The sequence below is a fragment of the Martes martes genome (genome assembly GCF_963455335.1).
Source record: "Martes martes genome assembly, chromosome: 4".
Taxonomy (NCBI): Eukaryota; Metazoa; Chordata; class Mammalia; order Carnivora; family Mustelidae; genus Martes; species Martes martes.
Genome location: NC_137891.1, coordinates 95545400 through 95569883, shown reverse-complemented (window position 1 = coordinate 95569883; position 24484 = coordinate 95545400). Strand labels below are relative to the sequence as shown.

The 24484-nt window shown below is 36.7% G+C and overlaps 2 protein-coding genes across 4 annotated transcripts in view; both read right to left on the bottom strand.

Moving 5' to 3' along the window:
- Positions 1–17989, bottom strand: part of PHTF1 (putative homeodomain transcription factor 1) — a gene marked incomplete at its 3' end in the record, with an annotated part of 43792 nt that extends 25803 nt beyond the window's left edge. For 2 of the 3 annotated variants that reach the window (XM_080802746.1, XM_080802744.1), the window contains exons 1-3: positions 17453–17984; positions 17062–17136; positions 16359–16415 (exon numbers count right to left, since the gene is read on the bottom strand). Coding sequence is in view for 2 of the 3 variants with exons in the window: in XM_080802744.1 (XP_080658870.1) it covers positions 16359–16415; positions 17062–17106 (102 nt within the window). Of the gene's footprint in view, positions 1–16358; positions 16416–17061; positions 17137–17452 lie in introns of all 3 variants that reach the window. The other variant, XM_080802745.1, reaches the window with a different exon arrangement.
- Positions 17990–23336: 5347 nt separating this feature from the next.
- RSBN1 (round spermatid basic protein 1) overlaps positions 23337–24484 on the bottom strand; it is a 45516-nt gene continuing 44368 nt past the window's right edge. The window contains exon 7 of the mRNA XM_080800548.1: positions 23337–24465. Within this exon, the coding sequence (XP_080656674.1) occupies positions 23995–24465 (471 nt within the window). The 3' untranslated portion in view covers positions 23337–23994. The remainder of the gene's footprint in view (positions 24466–24484) is intronic.

Genomic DNA, 24484 nt, shown 5'->3' with positions numbered 1-24484 from the left:
TTTGTCTTTTTGTTCTGCTTTCTGGAAATTTCCTCAAATTCTTCTATGGAATTTTTCATTTTGACTCTGAGTTCATTTCTGTTCTCTGTTTCTTTTGGAGGATTTATTCAAATACCTAGTAATCACTGGCTTTCTTTATATGTTAGAATGAAGCACCGAAATGTGATGGACTCAATATTCTACTTCAAGGTATATACCCAAGACAAATGTGTATGTATTTCACTAAATAATGTGTAAAAATGTTCATGGAAGAATAATTTCTAAGAGCTCCAGATTGGAAACTACCCAGAGACAACAATGGGATATTGCCCATCAATAGGGGAATGCATAAATAATTGTGGTGTTGTACTGAATAAACTACAATTACACAACATGAATGAATCTCACAAACACAAAACTGAACAAAAAAAATTAGATTCAAATGTGTATGTATTGTATAATTTCATTTATATAAACATATGTTTATATATATATATATATGTTTCATAATAAAAGGTTACACTAGAGTGTATGATTCTAAGTTGTTAATAATTTTCCTTCAGGAATTAAGACACTGTTCTACTGTTTTCTAGCTTCCAATGTTGCTGTTGCAAACTTTAGTGCCTTTCTGATTCCTGATAATATTCCTATATAAAGCTCAAAAAGGCAAAATTAATCTATAGCACTAGTAGTTGGGATACTGGTCTACCTCTGTTGGTAGTAGTGACTGGAAAAGTATGGAAGGGAAGCTTCTATGGTACTGCTAATTATCTATCTCTTGATCTTAATGCTGATGACACGATTACATTAAGTTTAAGAAAATTCCTCAACCTTTACACTTAAAATTTTGTTATATATACATCTGTATAAGTATATCCATATTTACTGAACATGTTTTACTTCAGTAGAAAGCCTGTAAAACTTATTGGAAGCTTTATGTGTATGAGTATAGCTTACAGACTTGGGATTTCACTGCAGAGTAATCAACCAGCTTGAGGGAATCACCAAATGTCAATACCTGGAGGCACTTTTTTTGTGGGGTCATTCAAGGCTCTTTGAAGAACTTTCCGGTATTCTCTTTGGTTGAAGATTAGGAAGGCTAAAGATTTCTGTGGTGGAAGTTTTGAGATTAAATCAAGGGGCTCAGAATTCTGCTTTTAGTATGATTCTCGCCTGCCCTTCGGTGTCCACAGACCCTCTTCCAATGAATTTTCTCAGAAGAAATATCACCAGTCTCCTTCGTAAGGGCATTGTTAGCCAGTCTTTAAGGGATTGACAAAAAGACAAAAGGTCCAATCTCTCTGTATACAAAGTTCATTTAATACCCCATTTAACTGCCTCACATGAAACCTGATGCATTCAAGTCCTAAGCCTTTCCGGGAAGCTCTGCAGTGCAACCGGCATTTTCCCCTGCTCTTCTGGCACTCTCTTGCATTCATTTTTCATCTTCCAAATACATGTTGATCTACTATCTACTGAGATCTTCCTCCTCAATCTTCTTCCTTGACTTTGTGGATGTATTCATTTTATACAACCCCTTTATGGGTTCCTTTCATGTAATTTAGTGGTAACTCAGAAAGGAGAGATTATAAATGTGTGTGGCCAATCTATCGCGTTTAACCAAAAATCTAGTGATAAATTTTTTTTCGGGGCATGAAGAAAGAATCCTTTCAGGGCCTTTGTCTTCTACCACCTCAAATTAAAAGTAAGTTTGTGAATTATCTTTTGTGTTTCAAACTCCCGGTTTGTCTAACAGTTTTGTTTTACTACTATTAATAAATAAAACTTTCTAAAGATGAATTTTAATTTTATACTCAACATGTGTAAGTGCTAATCCGGTTTTAGAAATTAGGTATTTGGGACGCCTGGGTGGCTCAGTTGGTTAAGCGGCTGCCTTCGGCTCAGGTCATGATCCCAGGGTCCTGGGATCGAGTCCCACATCGGGCTCCTTGCTCCGCGGGGAGCCTGCTTCTCCCTCTGCCTCTGCCTACCACTTTGTCTGCCTGTGCTCGCTCGCTCTGACAAATAAATAAATAAAATCTTAAAAAAAAAAAAAGAAATTAGGTATTTAAGCATTAAAATTAAAGTAAAAATGAAAGGTTATAGCCATTTGCTATTTCCTCTTTTAGACATTGAGCAAGTATTGATCTTAAGTGTTTAACTAAATAGATTTGGCCAAACAATTTCTCTTAAGTGGATCCTATGTTTCCATCCAATTCAGCTACAAACTACAGATTTTATAGAAGAAGGTTTTAAAACCCTAAATGTAATAAAATTAAATATAAGGAGGAATCAAAATTTGAAAGTCAAACATTTCAGAGAAAAAATAATCCTTTGAAAAACATGTACACTAATTTTTGAAATATGCATAATATCCAAGGGAATAAAAATTTGGCTATATACAAAATCAGAAATTAAAATTCTAAAAGTAAAAATATCATTGTATTATTTTCTAATAGACAAAGACCTTGTAGACCTTTATTTCCTTCAGACAAACACCCAGAAATGGGATAGATGGATCAAATCATAGTTCTATTTTTAATTTTTAGAAAAGCCTCCATACTGTTTTCCATAATGTTTATACCAGTTTACATTCCCACCAACGGTATATAAAAGTTCTCTTTTCTCTACATCCTCACCAACACTTATTATCCTTTGACTTTCTGATAAGAGTCATCGTGGCAGGTGTGAGGTGATATCTCACTGTGGTTTTGAATTATACTTCCCTGATTATTAGTGATGTTAAAGAGCTTTTTAAATATACCCATTGGGTATATGTTCTTTGGAAAACGTCTGTTCAGGTCCTCTGTCCATGTTTAATTGGATTACTTGTTTTTAGCTATTGAGTGGTAAGAGTTCCTTATAGATTTTTTTTTTATTTTTTTTTAAAGATTTTATTTACTTATTTGACAGACAGAGGTCACAAGTAGGCAGAGAAGCAGGCAGAGAGAGAAGAGGAAGCAGGCTCCCTGCTGAACAGAGAGCCCGATGCGGGGCTCAATCCCAGGACCCTGGGATCATGACCTGAGCCGAAGGCAGAGGCCCTAACCCACTGAGCCACCCAGGCGCCCCTCCTTATAGATTTTTAATGTAAACCCCTTATCAGATATATGGTTTACAAACATTTTCTCCCATTCCATAGGTTGCCTTGTCATTATTGCTTCCTTGGCTATGCAAAACACTTTTTAGTTCGATGTGGTCTCACTTGATAATTTTTGCTTTTGTTGTCTGTGCTTTTTTGTCATATTCAAAAAACTCTTGGCCAAGGAGCCCCTGGTATCTTCTAGGACAATTTCAGGTCTTACATTTAAGTCCTTAATCCATCTTGAGTTGATTTTTATGTGCGGTGAAACATAAAGGTCTGGTATCATTCTTCTGCATGAGGATATCTATCCAGTTGTCCCAAAATCATTTATTGAAGAGATTCTTTTGCCCATCATGTATTTTTGGCACCTTCGCCAAAGAGTAATTGACTGTTTAAGCATAGGTTTACTTCTGGGGTCTCCATATTGTCCCATTCATCTATGTGTCTTTTATGCCCATATCATACTGTTCTAATTACTGTAGCTTTGTAATATAATTTGAAATCAGAAAGTGTGATGCCTCCAACTTTGCTCTTCTTGCTCAAGGCTGCTTTAGCTATTTGGAGTTCTTTGTAGTTTCACATGAATCTTAGGACTGTATTTTGTTTGTTTGTTTTTGCATCTGTGAAAAATACCATTGGAATTTTGATAGACGGCTTTTAAACTGTGGATCACTTTGGGTAGTATGGACATTTTAACAATATTCCTTCTTCCAATCAATGAACATAAGATATCTTTCCATTTATGTGTGTCTCCTTCAATTTCCTTCATCAATGTTTCACGGTTTCCAGAGTACAGATCTTTCACATTTGTGGTTAAATTTATTCCTAAATATTTTATTCTTTTTGATGCTATTATAAATGGAATTGTATTCATTTTTTTAATAGCTCACTATTAATGTATAAAAATTTTCATTTTCATTTGTCTCATGATATTTTTTATTTCTTCTTTGACCTATTAGTTGTTCAAGAGTATGTTGCTTAATTTCCACATATTTGTGAATTTTTCAATTTTCATCCTGTTACTGATTTCTAGTTTAATTCCATTGTGGTCCGAAGAGTTACCTGAAATAAATTCAGTTTTCTTAAATTTGTTAAGACTTGTTTTATGACCTAACAACTGATCTATCCTGGATATGTTTCCATGGGTGCTTGAAAGGAATGTATATTCTGTTGCTGTTAGAGAGAATGTTCTTTATATGTCTGCTAGTTCTATATGGTCTAAAGTATAGTCCAAGTCCGATGTTTCCTTATGGATTTTCTGTCCGGATGATCTATCCATTGTTGAAAGTAGTGTACTGAGCTCCCAATGATTATTGTATCATTGTCTATTTTTCCCTTTAGGTTTGTTTATATTTGCTTTATATATTTGGGTACTCCCTATAATGGGTGCATAAATATTGAAAAATGGTATATTCTCATTGTTTTCCTTTTTGTCCTGATAGTTTGTTTTTAGTATAGAGAAATGTAACAGATTTTTATATATTGATTTTGAATCCTGTGACTCTACTGAATTCATTTATTATCATTGTTTTTGGTGGAGTCTTTAGGTTTTTCTAAATATTGTATTAAGTCGTCAGCAAAATGTAACAGTTTTATTTCTACCTCTTTGATCTGAATGCTTTTTATTTCTTCTTCTTGCCTAACTATTCTGGCTAGGACTTCCAATACTATGTTAAATAAAAGTGGAAAAATGGGCATTCTGTCTTGTTCCTGATCTTAGAGAAAAAGCTCTCAGCTTTTCACCACTGAGTATAATGTTAGCTGTCAACTGTGAGATCTCGTCTTTTGCGACAACATGGATGGAACTTGGCAGCATTATGGTAAGTGAAATAAGTCATACAGAAAAATATATATATATGATTTATCTTATATGTGGAATCTAAAAAAAAATTAAAAACCCAAAACTAACAAACCAAGCTTATAGATACAGAAAAGAGACTGGTGGTTGCAAGAGCTGGGGGTGGGAGAAATGGGTGAACTGGGTTTTTCTATTAGTTTAAATAAATTGAATAAAAATTAAAAGTAATATAATAAGGAAACATTGGCCTCAAAAGACACATTTGATACGATGGGCTGAACAGATATACACAGATCATTCCATCCACAAGAAACAGACACATTCTTTCTCAAGTGCACATATTAAGTTCTCCAGGATGGATTATATTAGCCACAAAACAAGTCTTAATAAATTTAAGAAGAATGAAATTATATCAAGCTTTTCTGAACACAATGGTATGAAACTCTAAATCAATTACCAAAAGAAAAGGAAAATTCAGAAATATGTGGAGATTAAATCACATGCTACTAAAAAAAAAAAACAAAACAAAAAAAAACCACAACAACCCAATGAGTCAAAGAAGAAGTCAAAAGAGGAATTTAGAATTTGAGAACAAATGAAAATGAAAATACAACATACCAAAACTTATGGGATGAAACAAAAGCAGTCTGAGAGGGAAGTTCATAGTGATAAATGCCTACATTAAGAAAGAACCCTAACAAGTAAACAACATCTTAACTCTACATCTCAAGAAACTAGAAAAGAGGAACAAAGTCCAAAGTCATAAAAGGAAATAGCAAAGATCAGAGTGGAAAGAAATGAAGTAGAAACTAAAAAGGCAATAGAGAAGGTCAACAAACTAAGAGCTGGTTTCTTTAAAAGATAAAACAAAATTGACAACCGTTAGCTACACTTACCAAGGGAAGAAAAAAGAGAACTCAAATAAACAGAATCAGAAATGAAAGAGGAGGGCGCCTGGGTGGCTCAGAGGGTTGGGCCTCTGCCTTCAGCTCAGGTCATGATCTCAGGGTCCTGGGATCGAGCCTCGCATCGGGCTCTCTGCTCAGCAGGGAACCTGTCTCCCCGCTCTCTCTCTGCCTGCCTCTCTGCCTACTTATGATCTCTTGTCAAATAAATAAATAAATAAATAAAATCTTTAAAAAAAAAAAAAAGAAAGAAATGAAAGAGGAAATGTTACAACTGACACCATAAAAACAAAGGATCATAAAAAAACTAATATGAACAATTATATGCCAACAAATTGGACAACCTAAAAGAAATGGATAAACTCCTAGAAAAAAAAAAACTCTCAAAACTGAATCAGGAAATAATAGAAAATTTGGACAGACTGATTAATAGTAAGGAGATTGAATCAGTAATCAAAAACCTCCCAACAAAAACAAAATTCCCATACCAGATGGCTTCACTAGTGAAGTCTACCTAACATTCAAAGAATTAATACCAATCCTTCTCAAACTCTTCCAAAAACAGAAGAGGCAGGAATGTTTTCAAACTCATTTTATGAGGCCAGCATTACTCTGATACTAAAACCAGACAAGGACACTACAAGAAAAGAAAATTACAGGCCAATATCCCTAATGAATGTAGATAAAAAATTCTCAACAAAATATTAGCAAACTGAATTCAACAATACATTAAATGGATCACACACCTCAGTCAAGTGGGATTTATTCCAGGGATGCAAGGATAGTTCAACATTCACAAATCAATCAATGTAATATATTACATTAACAAAGTTAAGGATAAAACATATTATCATCTCAATAGATGCAGAAAAAACATTTGGCAAAACTCAACAATGATTTATGATAAAAGCTCTCAACAAAGTGGATATAGAGGGAATGAACATCAACATAATAAAGGCCATATATGGCAAGCTTCATTTTTTCATTCACTTGATTTTCTAAATATATATTACTAATTCACCTTGAAATACCTTGTAAGTCTTAAAAATCTGTTCCCAATATACTCAAACACAACAAATACCAGTTTCACTTTTTTCCCCCTTGAAGATATCTGTATCAGTTTTCTGTCTTCCTGCTTCTTTCTAGTCTCATTGTTTTCCAGGCCTGATACAAACTGTCATCCTTGGACATCTCTTAAATATCCTGGAATTCCCTTTACCTCTCTCTGTGCTGGCTATCCTGTTTCCTGTACTATGATTTCCTCTTTTTTGGTTTACTCATTCATTATAATACTGTGTATGTTTTCCCATGCTTTCTGAGAGGGGACATGGGTCATGTATTTTTTTTTGAAACTTTGAAGATCTGAATATGTCTTCATGTGGTGCCTTATACTTGGCTAATAAACTTGGTATAAAAAATTCAACGGTATGGGGTTCAGAGAGCATCTAGTTTGTTGAACACATGCACACCAGGACAATGATATACCCCAACTCCACAGGGACATAAGCTCCTATGCTCTGGATCCTCCCAGACCTTGCCCTATGTATCTCTTCATCTAGTTCATCTGTATCCATTATCATATCCTTTAAAAAACTGATAAATATAAGTATTTCTCTGAGTTCTGTAAGCCACTCTAGCAAATTAATCAAACCTGAGGAAGGGATCACGGGAACCTGATTTGCAGCCACGTTGGAAAGAAGTTGTGGGTAACCTGGGACCTACTACTTACTATCGGTATCCAAAGTGGGGTGGCAGCAGTCTTGTGGGACTGAGCCTTTAACTTGTGGTATCTGACATTATATTCAGGTAGATAGTGTTAGAGCTGAATTGAATTGTAGGACCCCTCCAGATGGTTTCAGGAAGAACTGCATGGTGTTGGGGGAAACTTCCACATGTCTGGTGACAGAAGGAAAGTGTCTGTGTGAATAGTAAAAGAGACTCACAGGAGAAACATACAAGGTAGACTGAACGAAGTTTTTTTTTTTTAATTTAAGTTCTGAAATAGGATAATGTTCCTTAGTATAGGTGTTAATCACTCAAAAGATCATTTCATCAATGTAATAAAGGTGATACATGACAAACCCACAGCTAACATCATACTAAGCAGTGAAAAGCTAAAAGCTTTCCCTCTAAGATCAGGAACAAGAAAAGGATGTCTCCTCTCACCACTTTTATCAACATAGTGCTGGAACGCCTAGCTGCAGCAATCAGACAAGAAAAAGAAAGAAAGGCATCTAAATTGATAAGGAAGAAGTAAAACAGTTCTTAGAGATTACACGACACTATATATAGAAAACCCAAAGACTCCCCCCAAAAACTATCAGAATAAATGAATTCATTAAAGTTGTAGGATGCAAAATTAACAGAAATTTGTATCATTTCTCTATACCAATAAATACTAGCAGAAAGAGAAATTTAAAAATGATCTCACTGACATTTGTATCAAAAAGAATAAAACACATAGGAATAAATTTCATCAAGGAGGTGAAAGACTATATTCAAGAACTTTAAGACATTGGATAAAGAAACTGAGGATGACACAAATAAAAGATATACCATGGCTCAAGGACTGGAAAAATTAATGTTGTTAAAATGTCCATAATACCCAAAGCAATCTACAGATTCAGTGCAATCCCTATCAAAATACCAATAGCATTTTTCACAGAACTATAACAAAATAATCCTAAAATTTGTATGAAGCCACAAAAGACCCCAAATAGCCTAAGCAATCTTGAGAAAGCAAAACAAAGCTGACAGTATCAGAATATCAGATTTCCAATTATACAACGGAGCTATAGTCATCAGAGCAGTACGGTACTGACACAAAAATAGACACACAGACCAACACAACGAATAGAGGATCGAAAAATAAACCCATGATTGTATGGTCAACTAATCTACAACAAACAAAGCAAGAATACATAAGGAAGAAAAGTCAGTCTCCTCAATAAACAGCGGGGGAAAACTGGACAGCTACATGCAAAAGAATGAAACTGGACCACTTTCTTAAAGCACATACGAAAACAAACTCAAAATGGATCAAAGACCTAAATGTAAGATCTGAGACCATAAAAATCCTAAAAGAAAACATAAGCGGTAAACTCTCAGACACTGGTCTTAGCAACATATTTATGGATATGTCTCTTCGGGCACTGACAACAAAAGCAAAAATAAGTAAGTGGGACTACATCAAAATAAAAACCTTTTCCACAGTGAAGGAAACCATTAACAAAATGAAAAGGCACCTTACTGAATGGGAGACAATATTTACAAACCATCTGTTCAATAAGGGGATAATATCCAAAGTATATAAATAACTCATAGAACACAAAAAAAGTAAATAATCCAATTAAAAAATGGGCAAAGGAACTGAATAGACATTTTTCCAAAGAAGCATACAGATGGCCAAAAGACACATGAAAAGGTGCTCAACATCACTCATCATGAGGGAAATACAAATCAAAACCACAATGAGATATTACTTCACACCTGTCAGAATGGCTAGTATCAATAAGACCAGAAATAACAAGTATTGGCAAAGTCGTGGAGAAAAGGGAACCCTCATGCACTGTTGGTGGGAATGCACACTGGTGCAGCCACTACAGAAAACAGTGTGGAGGCTCCTCAAAAACTTAGTTATAGAAATTCCATAGAATCCAGCAATTCTACTTCTCGGTATACACCTAAAGAAAACAAAAACACTAATTCAGAAAGATATATGCACACTTATGTTTACGGCAGCACGACTGAGAGTGGCCAATATATAGAAGCAACTTCAGTTTCCAATGATAGATGAACAACTAAAGCAGATATGGGAAATACATACAATAGATTGTTAGTCATTAAAAAATTTTGCCAGCATGAGTGGACCTAGAGCTAAGTGAAATAAGTCAGAGAAAGACAAATATCACATGACTTCACTCATATGTGGAATCTAAAGAACAAAACAAATAGACAAATTAAATAATAAACAAACTCATACTTACAGAGAACAAACTGGTGGCTGCCAGAGGAAAAGGGAGGTTAGGATGGGCAAAATAGGTGAAAGGGATTGAGAGATACAAACTTCCATTTATAAAAGGAGTAAGTCATGGCGATGTAAAGCATATATATATATATATATATATATATATATATATATATACATGGCAAATATAGTCAAGAATATTGTAATAAACTTTTGTGGTGACAGATGATAACTGCACTTAGCGTATTGAGCATTTTGTAATATATATAAATGTCAGATCATTGTGTTATACAACTGTAACTAATATAGATCTTCTTAAAAATCTTTCCAATTTTGGGGCGCCTGGGTGGCTCAGTGGGTTAAGCCTCTGCCTTTGGCTCAGGTCATGATCTCAGGGTCCTGGGATCAAGCCCCACATCGGGCTCTCTGCTCAGCAAGAAGCCTGCTTCTCCCTCTCTCTGCCTGCCTCTCTGCCTACTTGTGATCTCTCTCTGTCAAATAAATAAATAAAATCTTTTTTTAAAAAAATCTTTCCAATTTTAAAATGTGTATATTTCAGTTCTGGGAAATGTATTATTTATTTGATAATTTCTTCCCCTCCATGTATTTCCTTTTTCTGGAACACCTCTTAACTGGTTATTAGGCTTCCTTCATGAACTTTACTCACTTTTCTATTTTCTTTTTCCTTGTTTTTTTGGTATGATTTTTTGTGAGAAATGGCTGCAACTTTACCTTCCATTTTTCTACTAAATTTATTGGTTATTTTTGTTTTCTGGTTTTCTTTTTCATTATAGTCCATTTTTTTCTTTTTCTTTGTTTTTGTACTAAGTATCCAGTCCTTTACAAGTATCAATTATATCTTTAAGAATAGCATTCTTAGGACTCTTTTGTCATTTCTTTTATCTCTTTCTTTTTCCGTAGGTTTCAAATATTTGATGATTTTCAACGATCCATTTACACTTAAAAGTGAGGCATTAACATGCTGAATGAGAGTTCAGTGTGCAGTGGGTGAAGTTTGTCAAGCAGTGGGTCTCTTTGTAGAGGGGTAGGCAGCCATTTCATTTCCAGTACACTTTGGTCTTTTCAGATGGTCAGTTTCTGCAAGAAGCAATTCCAGTCTTCTGTTGGAGATCATAAACCTGGCCACCAGGCTTTTACTTCACCTCCATTATTAGTACAGTATTTCACCCCACTCTTACTGTGTCTGCTGTTCCAGAATCCAGAACTTCTCTGGTTCAGCCTCTCTGGACAGCAAGCTTCCATTCAACCTTCTGTCAGAGGAAGTGAGGGTAACTATGTGGCCATGTAGAATAAGGAAGATCTGGGGATCGGTCAATTCCCCCTTATAAATGGCTCAAACACTTATTTTCAGTTCCACCTCATACCTGCAGATATGCCTAATGCATCTAATTCCTGTGTCTTTCAGAAATTAAATACAGGAGCTTTACAGAAAGCTCATTTGTTTCCTATTGGCATTCCTTACTATAGATACTTACATTTTTACTTTCTTCACTTTCCAACTTTCAAAATTATGTTAATAGCTCTCATTTACAGTCGTCTTCTCTCCCATTCCTTTAATCCTTGTGGGCTAATATCTTTTTCTTATGTATTGTAATTTTACAGGAGTTTTAAAAGACATCAAATGGATCAAATTAAGTCACATATGCAAATCATCATCTTCAATGAGGAGTCTCATCTGTCATGTACCCCACCATCCAGCTTAAGAAATAAAACATTATACATACAGTTGAAGTCACCTTTATGCTTATGATTTTTCTATGAATAAAAAAATAATAATAAAAATTTCTAGGTATACAATAATGCCTTTTTCAAACACTGATTTTCGTTATTCTAATATTAATTAGAAAAAAATTTTAAAAGGGGCACCCGGGTGGCATAGTCAGTTGAGCATTCGACTCTTGGTTTCAGCTCAGTTCGTGATCTCAGGGTCATGAGTCCAGCATTGGACTCCACCCTCAGTGCAGAATCTGCTTGGGACTTTTTCTCCCTCTCCCACTTGTGCTCTCTCTAAAAAAGTTTTTAAAAAAAACAAAAGGAAGGAAGGAAAGAAGGAAGGAAGGAAATACAAAAATACTACTTTGAAGGGACACATGCACCCAATGTTTATAGAAGCATTATCTACAATAGCCAAATTATGGAAGCAGCCCAAGTGTCCCTAGACTGATGAATGGATAAAAAAGATGTGGTGTACACACACACACACACACACACATGCAGGAATATTACTCAGCCATCAAAAAGAATGATGCCATTTGCAACAACACTGATGGAGCTAGAGAGTATTATGCTAAGTGAAATAAGTGAAACAGGGAAAGACAAAGACCATATGACTTCACTCATATGTGGAATTTAAGAAACAAATGAGCAAAGGAGGAAAAAAAAAAAAAGAGAGAGGCAAACCAAGAGATAGATTTTTTTTTTTTTAAGATTTTATTTATTTATTTGACAGAGACACAGCAAGAGAGGGAACACAAGCAGGGAGAGTGGTAGAGGGAAAAGCAGGCTTCATGCTGAGCAGGGGTTCCATCCCAGGACTCTGGGATCATGACCTGAGGAGAGGCAGATGCTTAACAGCTGAGCCACTCAGGTGCCCTAAAAGACAGACTCTTAACTATAGAGAACAAACTCCTGGTTTCCAGGGGGTCGGTGTGTGGGAAGATGGGTGAAATAGGCCAAGGGGATTAAGAAGGGCACTTGTCCTGATGAGCACCAGGTATGGAAGTGCTGAATCACTATGTTGTATACCTGAAACTAATATTACCCTGTATGTTAACAAGAATTTAAATGGAAACTTAAAAAAAAGAAAAAATATTAGAACACTCATCTTAGTAAATACATCCCAAGGAATATGGGAGTGACTACGTTGAGCTTCATCACTGAAAATGATGTTAGACCTTAAATTTAATATACCCTCCCAATTAAGGTATTTTAGAAGATAGTTTCTATTGGGAATATGTATTACATTCTTGTGTGCAACGTTATTATTTCTATGTTTTTCCATTGGCATGACCTAAGAAAATAGTTATATTGAGATACAATTTACATATTATAAAAGTCACCTATTTTCAGGTGTGTAGTTTTGGTAATTACAATAAGTATCCTCTTAATCCCTTTGATCTATTTTACCCATCCATCATCATCCACTTCCTCTCTGCCAACCACCAGTTTGTTCTCTGTATTCAAGAGTCTGTTTTGTCTCCTTTTTTGTTTGTTCATTTTTTGTTTCATAAATTCCACATGAGTGAAATCATATATTATTTGCATTTCTCTTTCTGAGTCATTTCACTTTAACATTATATCCTCTGGGTCCATCCAAGTTGTTCAGATAGCAAGATCTCATTCTTTGTTATTAATATTCATATATATATGTATACACTCACACACATATATGTATATATATATATACACACGTATGTATGTATATATTATAGGTGTGTATATATGTGTGTGTATATATGTGTGTGTGTGTGTGTGTATATATATACAAATACACACACCGCACTTCTTTATCCATTCATCTATTGATGGACACTTAGGTTGCTTCTGTATCTTGGCTATTGTCAATGATGCTGCAATAAACATAGGGGTGCAAATATCTTTTTGAAGTAGTGTTTGTTTTCTTTAGGTAAATACCCAGTAGTAGAATTACTAGATCATATGGTAATTCTTTAATTTTTTGAGCAACTTCCATACTGTTTTCCACAGCGGCTGCACCAATTCATGTTCCCACCAACAGTGCACAAGGTTTCCTTTTCCTCCACATCCTCACCAGTGCTTTTTATTTCTTGTATTTTTAAGTTTAGCCATTCTGACTAGTACGAGGTGACATCTCATCATGGTTTTGATGATGAGTGATGTTGAGCTTCTGTTCATGCATCTGTTGGCTATCTATACGTCCTCGCCTTGGACAAGTATCTATTCAGGTCGTGTGCCCATTTTAATCAGATTATTTGCTTTTTTAGTCTTGAATTATATGAGTTCTTTGGATATTAACCCCCATTGGATATATCATTTGCAAATATTTTCTCCCATTCAGTAGATTGCCTTTTTGTTTTGTTGATGGTTTCCTACACTGAGCAAAAGCTTTTTATTTTGGTGTAGTCCCAATAACTCAATTTTATTTTTGCTTCCCTTGCCTGAGAAGACATATCTAGAATTTCTATGGCCAATGTCAAAGAAATAACTGGCTATTTTCTTCTAGGAGTTTCATGTTTTCAGGTCTCACATTTAGATCTTTAATGCATCTTGAGTTTATTTTTGTGTATGGTACAAGAAAGTAGTCCAATTTCATTCTTTTGCATGCAGCTGTCCAGTTTTCCCAGTACCATTTGTTGAAGAGTGTCTTTGTTTAAAGATTTTATTTACTTATTTGAGAGAGAGAGAGAGTGCAAGCGTTCATGAGCAGGAGGAGGAAAAGGGGCAGAGGAATAAGTAGACTCCCCAACTGAGCAGGAAGCCCAACGTGGGGCTCCATCCCAGGACCATGAGATCATAACCTGAGCTGAAGACAGACACTTAGCCAACTGAGCTACCTGGGTACCCCGAAGAGGCTGTGTTTTCCCCATTGTATATTCTTGACTCGAATTGTATTTTTATTACATAATTTCTTATTTTATTGTAGGTGATCTCAAGTTAATATTGCTCATTAATTTTGATTTTTTTTAATTTATATTTGTATAATCTGTTTTTAAATTGCACTAAATACTTTGTATCCTACACTTTGGTCAATTTTTGTCTAAGACATAAACATATTTAAAAAAATATCTCAGTTTTTCTCCCACCACCATTAGACTATGAAATTCAGGTGTCTCTTGTTTGCTATATTCTTAGCACCTAGAACATTGGTACATCAGCTCAGCAAATTCTTTAGAGTTGTCTTTAATTTTATTCTTTCCACTGCTGCTAAATTACAAGTGTACGTTAAGGAGTTATTAGGTAGATTACCTTATGACAGAACAATGAATAAAAACAGACATAACAGGTAGTGTTAATTAAACACAGCAACAGACACTGAGTTCCTAGTATGAAGCAAGACAGTCTAATACCAACACAATTCCTACCCTCGAGGCCTATGAAGATGCACAGTCTAACAAGTAACTTTGATATTGTTTACTAAAAGGTAGGTAAGCATAAAATGGCATGGAATTAAGAGATGAGAAAATCTTTAGTTGGGCAGCGGAAGAAGGTAATGCAAGTTTATAGCAGTAAATAGAATCTTTTTAAGGATAAGGAAACCAAAACTCAAGAAAACTACAGTGCTGCTCAAGATCACAAGGCCAGAGATCACAAAAAGAAGATCTAACTCCCAGTTCTGTGCTCTTTCCATTACACCTTACCATCAGTACTTTACAGTAACCCCCAAAGAACAGGGTTTAGAGAGTTACAAAATAAAATGTGGGTGTTACTCATCCTACCCCATGTCCCTTTAACATAGAAAAATCAAGGACTGTACAAAATTGTGAAAGTTAGCCATATATCATGTAGTTCCAACAACTCGTGAGTTGATTGACCCATAAAAAGAATGCACCCTGCAAGTGTTGGTTAAATATATTTCACCTAAGATTTAAACGCCCCAGTCCAATCAATGTGACTTAGAGATAAACAGAACTATTAAATGATATGTATGTGTGGATGTAATACATTTTTTTAAAGTATTAAGAAAGGGTCTGCAGTAAATCTTTAAAATAGCAAGGTCCAAAAACAAGAATCTGCCAGCCATTATTCAGCACTTTCCAAAGAAGTGAGACCCTGAATCCATAGATCTAAGTATTAAAGTCAATATAGAGAGACATTCTTTTACGGGCAGGGATGGTCTTTAGGCTTTTCCACATCTCTCAAGACTATCCAATTACATACGGCTCCCAAGCAACCTTCCCATGACTAATTTGCACCATCGTTCCACTTCCCCAGCACATGTTGAGCCCACAACCCTGACTTTGGAATATTAAGTTGTTTAATCCTTCCCTCCACTACTATAAATTAATAAACTGGCATTCTGAATCCATGTCAGTTTTTGGTTGGTTAAAATGAAATTACCCTAAGAATCTGCTCAGTTCTGAGAGCATTGAAAACTTAAGACCATACTCTAAACCAGTAATTGAAAAAGTGATTCAGGTCACAAATGGATTTGATTTGGCTTGCACAGGAAGAGAAAAAGGAGAAAGAAAAAAAAAAAAAAGGAGAATGAGGTGGGAGAGGAGGAGGAGGAAAGGTGGGAGAAGGGAAGACACTCTAAAAAAATCTGGATATTTCACATTAAAATGCATCTTCCCAGCTTCTCTTGAAAACTCTGAGGCTCTGGCAGTCCCGAGGCTGCATTGCCCCAGAGTAAAGCTGGCCAGCATTAAGCAGCCACAGCCCCCTTTACAGGGGACATTTGCTTTCTAATTCATCATAGACCAACCACTCCTTTCTATTTCCCTGATACTGAGGCCAAATGTCAATTGTCATTTGTCATTCTGCTTGCAATGTTGTCTTCCTTAGAAATGCCAAAGAATAAAGAATAGCCACAGCTGGTGGATAAGGGCAGATTTTATAAAAAGTACAATCCACTCTTCACATTAATTCAGCAAAACAAAGCTAGAATCAAAGAAATCAATTTACCTTAATCTGAGTCTGTTCGATTGACTTTTCCCAGATCTGCTGATCATATGCTCCAATCTGAAACAGGGAGCAGGCTATTAAATGATGCAAAGGAAAATCCTTCCATCGAGGTCAAATCTCACATAAGTCATGAAACTATTAAAGTATCAATAGGCTATCTGGAAATGATTATGATTCTCCGAGGTTAGAATAAATTATTGTTTCCAAGGGCCGTTTCCTTCAAAATTCTAAAGCGGCTGGATCTAAAGGTAAGTTAAAAAGCTATGTCCAAAATATTTCAAATTATTACCTTACAAGATATTTCCACTTCGTAAGGAAAACATCAGTAGGTAAACTAGAGAGGAATAAAAGGTAACAGGCAGCTCAATAAGACTGTTGACAGTATCAATCTGAGCTGTGAAGATAAAAGTTTCAGGTCTAAAAAAACCCAGCAGTTTGATCAGAAGCGAACTTTCAAAGCCTTGCTGTAGCACATCACTGTGATGCGGTCTGGAGGAGGGAGGGGACTAGAAAATCTTATTCGGGGACGGGGAACTGAGTTTATAAGACCTAATGACCTTGTGCATCAGGTCTTCCATGAAAGTTGAAAGATACCACGTAGGAATTTCTGGCACTACCAAGCCTAGGGGAAACTAACGGGATATTCTTTGCGGGAGCTTTTGGAAGATGCTTTACAAATTTAAAAAAAAAAAATTGATATTACCTTCTTTTGGTACCACGATATAGCATCTCTCTCATTTGAGGCCATCTGTGTCTCCAGGCAGGGAATGGGATTTCACTGAAAATGAAGGAAAACCAGTCGGTGAGTCCGGTTGCTGAAAGGTGCTCTCCCAGTTTGCGGAGAACGCCAAAGTCGCTTCTTTCAGCCTCTCCATGAGCTGCTGACTGTCTCTCTCCGGCTGTTTGCCAGGAAAAAAAAAAAAAAAAAAAAGACAAAAACAGAAGCAAACCAAAAACCTCTGGCGCAGTGGCGCCTCGAGAAGCCTCTCTGCGATATTTGGTGCGAGTGTGTTGAGGGATGCAGGGCAGGGGAAGGGGTGCTGGCTGGGGCTGAGCTGCACCCCCTCCTCCGCTCGCCGGTGTCCGGCTCTCACCTGGTGCCCGCTGCTCCGCAGTCCGGTGGCCGGGACCTTCCTCCTCAGTGGCCCCGGCCCCGCCATGAGGCCGGGGGCGAGACGGCGGGCCCCGCAGGCCGCATCTTCCCCCCGACGCGGAGACGCCAGCGCGGCCGTTACCATGGAGACCGCGGAGGCCGCCTGGGCCTCGGAGGCAGCCGGCCGCCCAGCGCCCAGAGGAGGGCACTCTGTTGCCGCAGACCCGGCGCCCTCCAAGCCCGGACCTACAGGGTCACCAGACGCCCCCCCCCCCCCGCGAGAAGCGAACAATGAACTGGGAAAGGAGGGGGATAAAAAATGAAGGAGGTCTTCGCCCGCCGCCAGAGTAGGCTACGGCAATGGCTGAAGACAGTGCCGGCTGTTCGGGTGAGGGGCGAAGGCCGCCCGGCGCGGGAGGCAGCGGGTGCGGGGCGGCGAGCGTGCGTCCTGCTAGGCCGGGCCGGCCGGCGGGCCGTGACTCAGCCAGCCGAGAGCTGGGCGAGGGCCGCGCCGCAGACCACGCTGCAGCCCCGCTGCGGCTTCCGCTTTCCGGGTTTTGCTGCTAAGGTGGCTCCGCCCCCCGCCCAGGCCCGGCCGCCGAGCCTCCGCCGGGCTCGGGGATGGAGGGGTTGGGAGCCACCGGAGCGTCAAGGCCAAGGCAGCTGCCTCGGATCAGCCTCCAGGTCACTTCCTCAGAAATTACTTCCCCAGCCATCGATCTAAAGGGGGTCGGTCCTGGTGTTCTAATAGCTCCCAGTTCCTTTCTTTGTAACACTTATCTTTGTTTTACAGGTTTCTTTGTACTTCAGTATTTACTATCCGTCTTCCCCGAAGGGCTGTGGGCTCCGTGAGGTCAGAGCCTGGGGCCTGGCACATAGGTTCTTGACTAAATGAACAGATGTTCTGAATTTACGTCGTCCTGGGACGAAGGGCGAGGTGGGCTGCGGCTTAGGGATTCGCTTCCTCTCGTCCAGGCTGGTTGAGGTCAGGATAACGGAATGGTTGCGCTCTAAAATGAATATTTAAGAGTACCTTAGTAAGATTTTAAGCTGCTCTCGTCCTCTATACTGCACGGGTTTTTGGTTTTGGTTTTGGGGTTTTTTGACCATTCATGGAACACTGACCCCTAACGGCCATTCCCACTCCACTTTAAGCAGTGTCCATGCTTGCTCAGCATGAAGCATCTGAGTCAGGTAAAGCTAGTAACAGGTAAGGATCACACCGGCTACCACTTCAGAAAGCCTAAGAAATGTGGTTCTAGGTTTTAAAAACATATTAAATCGGGGTAAGGTGAAGTCCCATTTTACTGAAAGGAAAAAGCCATTAAGAAGTAAAAGTAACTCCCACAGAATTAATTAAAAATTATTTCACCCGGGCTTATTTTTTATATTGTACACTTATAGTTTTGCTTCCTGGCAGCTTTTCCCTTTAATTCTATTGGGTTTCAGGAAAAATTGTCAACTTAAAAACGGATAAATGACAAACGAAAAGGTCATCACTGTGTATCTAAATATTTGCTTTAAGACAAATTACAAACATTTTACTTCACTGCTTAGTACACAGAGACTTTGGGGGGTGGGATTCATGGAAGAATTGAAATCAGTAAGTTGCATTTTGGAATAGTAGGAAGTAGCAAATCCTCTTCCAGGTGACCCTCTTTACCAAGTTCTCAGTGCTTTCTAAGGCTGCCACTGAGCACTGTATGGGCTTTGAACCAAGAACTGCATTCAGATCCCTGCTTCAATTAAAGAACTGTGTGATCTTATGCAATTTATTCGACCTAACAAGCCTATTTTCTCACCTGTATTTATTATTGTCTTCGTACTAAATACTAAAGGCTGTGAAGATTAAATGAGATACCCTCCTAGAAAGTGCCTGGCCCTTGGCAGTTACTCAGAGAACATTAATTCCCTTCCTTCTCGTTTCCTAATCACAACCAAGGTCTATCAGGACTTATTAAGTATCTCAAAGAGACGTTTACACAAAAATTCCTGAGGAAAAAAAATCCATTGCATTGTGTCACTTAATACATCAATGACATCCAAAATGTCTATCACCATCTTCATTAACTAACACTGCTTGCATATACTTTGAAAAATATCAACATCATCAATTAAAAATTTAAGATTGTCCTCTCAAGTAGATATAAGCATCAGAAGGCACAAGTGCCACAAATGCCAAGTGTAGTTTTTCTTCGTCCCCAAAATTAGTTGCATCTCCGTATGATGGAATTTTCCCATTATCTGTGACCTTTTCTTTAGGGAAGAAAAGTCACAAGATTTTCTAAAAGATTAGGAAATGACAGGGTACACAGAAAGTGGGGGATTAATATTTTAAAAACAGGGTCCAGGTAGCCAGAATTCACATGCACTATTCATTTTCTCATGAAACATAAGTAAAGGACAAATCAGACTTCTGTTTATTAAAAAAATACTTTACAGGGAAAAAAAAAACCTCTATGCATTCCATTGTCCTATTTTACAAAGAAATAGCTTAACAATTTAACACACTTAGACAGCTACAAAAAAGCACTGTGTTAAAAGGATTAATTATTCACACAAATTTAGATTTAAGACTATTCATTAAAAACCTTTTTAAAACACTTGTTAATGTCAATAAACAAACTAAGGCCACACAACGCAAATAGTCCGCCAGGCAAATTATACATTTCATCTATATGCAAAGACCTCTTAGATAAATTAAAGCCACAGGAAAAAAAAAGTCTTAGCTGCCAATCAAAATGGAGTTTAGTCACAGAAAACACTATTACATGAAAATTTACAACATGTGATAGAAGTAGTACATAAGTATTTCTTTAGAGAATTGAAAAGTGCTATATTAAGAGACAGTGGTCTCAACTACATGCACAAGTGGATCATAAAAAATTTATGAAGAAAATGGAAGGCCATATTATTTATGGAGATACTTGCTTTTAAAGCAACAAACTTTCAGGATGAGGATAGGTCCCTTATGTGCTAAAGAAAAACATTTGTCTTGTACATTTCCTCTACTTACTGCATGACCAATAAATACAGCTACAACTTGTTTAAAAAAAAAAAACTTTGCAGAAATATGAATTTCTGCCATGTACTAGTGAAAGGCTCTTTTTTAAAAACCTGTAGCAATGATAAAATAGATTAGAAAGACACAAACTCAATTATCCTAAAGGTATAAATGCAAATAAATTTTAAATGGCAAATACAGATGAAAATATAATGGGCTAATATTAATGATCAAGAATATATTCACTAAGGGTTTTCTTGAATCTTGGAGTCTTGTTTCTAAATTAGTTTTCATTCTAGACACTATTTATAGAGGGAAAGGCAATAAGCAAAAGTTTCTCCAGGCATTAAGTATGAACTTTATACCTATTAAGACTGACGCAAGATGTTACAAGACATCTTTTCCTAAGGTTTGGTAAAGGGTTTTAACAAGCTCCATTTTCCCCACAAGAGCTTGTAGTATTAGTCAACTGATATTCCAACTGTCTCCAAGGGGAAAGGGCATCTCTCGTTTTTAATTAAAAATAATAAAGTACCATTCAGACAAATTCTAAGCACTGAATAAACAAATTAAAAGTACAATTAAGCTTAGGAATTCATTTTTAAAGAGTTGAAACTTTGGAGGGGAAAACTAATATGTAGGTTTTTATTATTGCTTTATGAATTTGGGATACCTCTGAATCATAATCCTACTCCTAGCATATCTTGGTAATTACAGAATGACTTCTGGGGCAAGGGGAAAAGACATTTATCCTTATTTATGAATACCATAAAATCATTCTAGTTACTAAGTTAGGAATATTCATTTATTGGGTCCTTTCCATAAGCACATTTTAAAAATATCCCTCTGCTCCACAAAATACTCAAACTTACAGCCACATTCTGCAAGTAATCTCAAAGAGTTGGCACAACAGATAATATACCAAAAAGGAAGATCAGCTTAAATTTCAGTTACAACTTCACTGCCATCACTACTTTACAAATCAGAAGACGCCAGATTGCTCCATGCCTCACTCCACCAAACCAAATAATTTCAAGATTTAGAAAAGTTGCAATCATTTGTATCACTCAACTAGGATACAACTTTGAAAGCAGTAAGGAACTCAAAACTTGAGCTTTATATTCATCAGTCTTTAAAGCATGCTATTAAATCTAATACTCACATAGGACATTCAGTTTCCAGATACATTACTAGCTAAATGTTTCTCTCTCCATTCTATTGCAATTCTAACATACAATGAATTTATTAGTACATGATTTTAAACATTTGTATACTCTTTTAATGTGTTTATATTGGAGGTGAGGGTAGAATGTTTATAAAAGGAAAATGGGGATTTGCTTTTGATTGTAGGTCTTTGCAGATCCGCTGGTTCCTGAGTGATTATACACAGTGCTGGCTGTCAGGAGACAGTCTCCTTGTTTATTAGTAATGACCAGCTTAGATGACAGATGGCATCTGCTGGATGGCAAGTGGGAGATGGGGAAATCGGATCTTGGAAGACAAGAAAAATAAAAATAAAAAAAGTTTTTGCTTTAACAACCTTGTTCTTCATGATTATTTTAAAAAGCAAATGTTGCCTGAGAAGAATTCTACTTTGCACAGCCTAGTAAAGCTCTATGAAATTCTTCTGGACAGAAAAACAAAAACCAGAAAACCCAAATCCACATACTTTTGTGATTAATCCCTCCCCCCTCCAAAATAACAAAAAACACCCTCAAAGGCAGGTCCCTTTAAAAACTAGTCTTGATAAACTAGAATTTACCCTAGAATTTATACCCAAGATTTTAAAACACCCCTGCAATAATCACATTACTTTTCATACCATTCTAATTACCTTATTTACAAAGATAACTAAAACCAACATCACTTCCAATTCATAAATGGTTTACATTGAAATGTTTCTCTATTTGTCTTCATCCTTTGTAACAGAGAATACATACATATACATATATATAAGGAATAATACAGATTCTAACTAATCACTGCAGTATTTGCTGATGGTTACTTTTCTATCGGTTTACACAGTGACCTCTATACTTTGCTAATATGCATTCAACTACACAACAATATTGCACAACGTAATATTTATATAAGATTTAGCCTATTTCAGAATATTTTAGAGAAAATTCATATTTGATATTTTAAAAGATGCAGCTAGGTTTTCATGGTGACAGACATAATAAAGCAGCATCTTTTTTGCCTATGTTAATGTAAATATTCCAAATCTCACCCTCCAGGAAAAAAAATCTCCAAATTGCACAATAACCAGGTAGATACAAGATCTGGTCTTAGGTGTGGGGAATACTCTTCCTTTAATGAACAAAAGGCCTATTGTATTATTAACTAAGAGAAAGTGAAATGTGTATCATGTTAACATTCTAAAATAATAGAAAGTTAAGACTACACTAGCTATATGAACTGTGCCTGTTCGGAAAAAAAAAAAAAATTTTTTTTTAAATACTCAGGCACTAAGCAGTAGGTTACCTGAAGCTCTAGGATGAAGTCTAGTGCCATATTCTTTATTAGGCCATAGCAACACAGAATAATAGTAAACAAACCCAAGTATTCACCAGTTAAAACTGTGAATTGAAGTGTCTCAACAGATCTTTATCATGAAGAGGTTGATGCCAAGTGACAAAAACAGTTTTTCCTAAGTTTCATGCACAAAATATGGCAGCCTCATCAGAAAGATTGGTATCATTCTCTAAGTTTGATACTCGTGATCAATTTAGGAAGCAAAAGTATCCACACAATGTGTGAGAATGCTAGGTAGCAGAATGATAGAGTATCATGTCAACATTATCTCTTTTACCCAATTATCTTCCATAGTTACCATGTATTCTAGAAGAGATTAATGAACCATGGAAAATGAATGACCAAGGACTATTCATCTTTAGATATTTTTAATTGAAATATCCACTGGGCTTTAAATAACAGATACAAAAAAGACAGTTTGGATCAGAAAGTGCTGTGCTTTCTCTTTTGTTAAGAAACCAGAGAGCCACTGAATTTTCCTTAGAAACTACCTGTTCTTTATGGTTGGAACTTACTTGCCCATGTACAAGATGCAGGAACTCTTTCTTGCAACCTATGCCATCTTTACTGTAGAAACTGAATCTGTGTCATAAAGACACAAGTACCAAAGCATAAGTCTGATCTCCTATCATAAAAACAGCAAATATGGCAAGAGACAAGGCAAGATAAAATTAAGGGAAGTGAATAATTTACCAAATAAGAATCTGTTATTCCCAAGAATTCTCAGTTTGATTTGAAGAAGAGATTGAATTGTTACCTCACACCTTAAAACAGAAAGTAGCAGCAGACCCACTATTACATACTGTACTAACGGGATAAGATACAACTCTTAACTTTGCATAATCTGTGTAAAAAAGATATGCTTGACATTTGTGGAATGTCATTTCTCTTTATAGAATTATAGGCAAGATTTCTCCAATAAAACTTAACTTAAGCCAGTTATAAAACTATAACTTCACATCAAAATTTAAAAAAGTTAAAAAATGTGTTTGAGTATGTACATATCACACAGGAGTGCTCGAATGTTCCTGTAGATTGTGTTGCTGGTCAGAGTCCAGTCTACTTTCCACCTTTAAAACTGGAATAGGCTGAGTTATCTGATCTTGCTGTAGTTTAAGTTCCGATGAAGGGAAGGACGATGAAGCAGTTGTCAAAAGCTGCATCTCTCTGCATGTTTCCTCAGATTCAGTTTTTACCCTCACACACTGAGAGTCAACTTCTAATTCTTGCTTTCCGGTTAAATCACAGTCCACGGTAGAACTGCTTTCTGTGTTGTGAGTGGCTTCCACAACCGGGTGGTACTGTTTAAGCCTTATATGCCAAGCTAAGCTGCACACTGCTGACACGGTTTTGAACTGATGAATGACATTTCTAGGTATGAAGTAAATATCATTGTCACACAGCTGAATTCTGGCGTAGCGAATGCCTTCCCGCCTCATTTGGTTTAGTTTCGCTTCATCCACCCATTGTACACACTGCAGAGAAAAGAGAAGT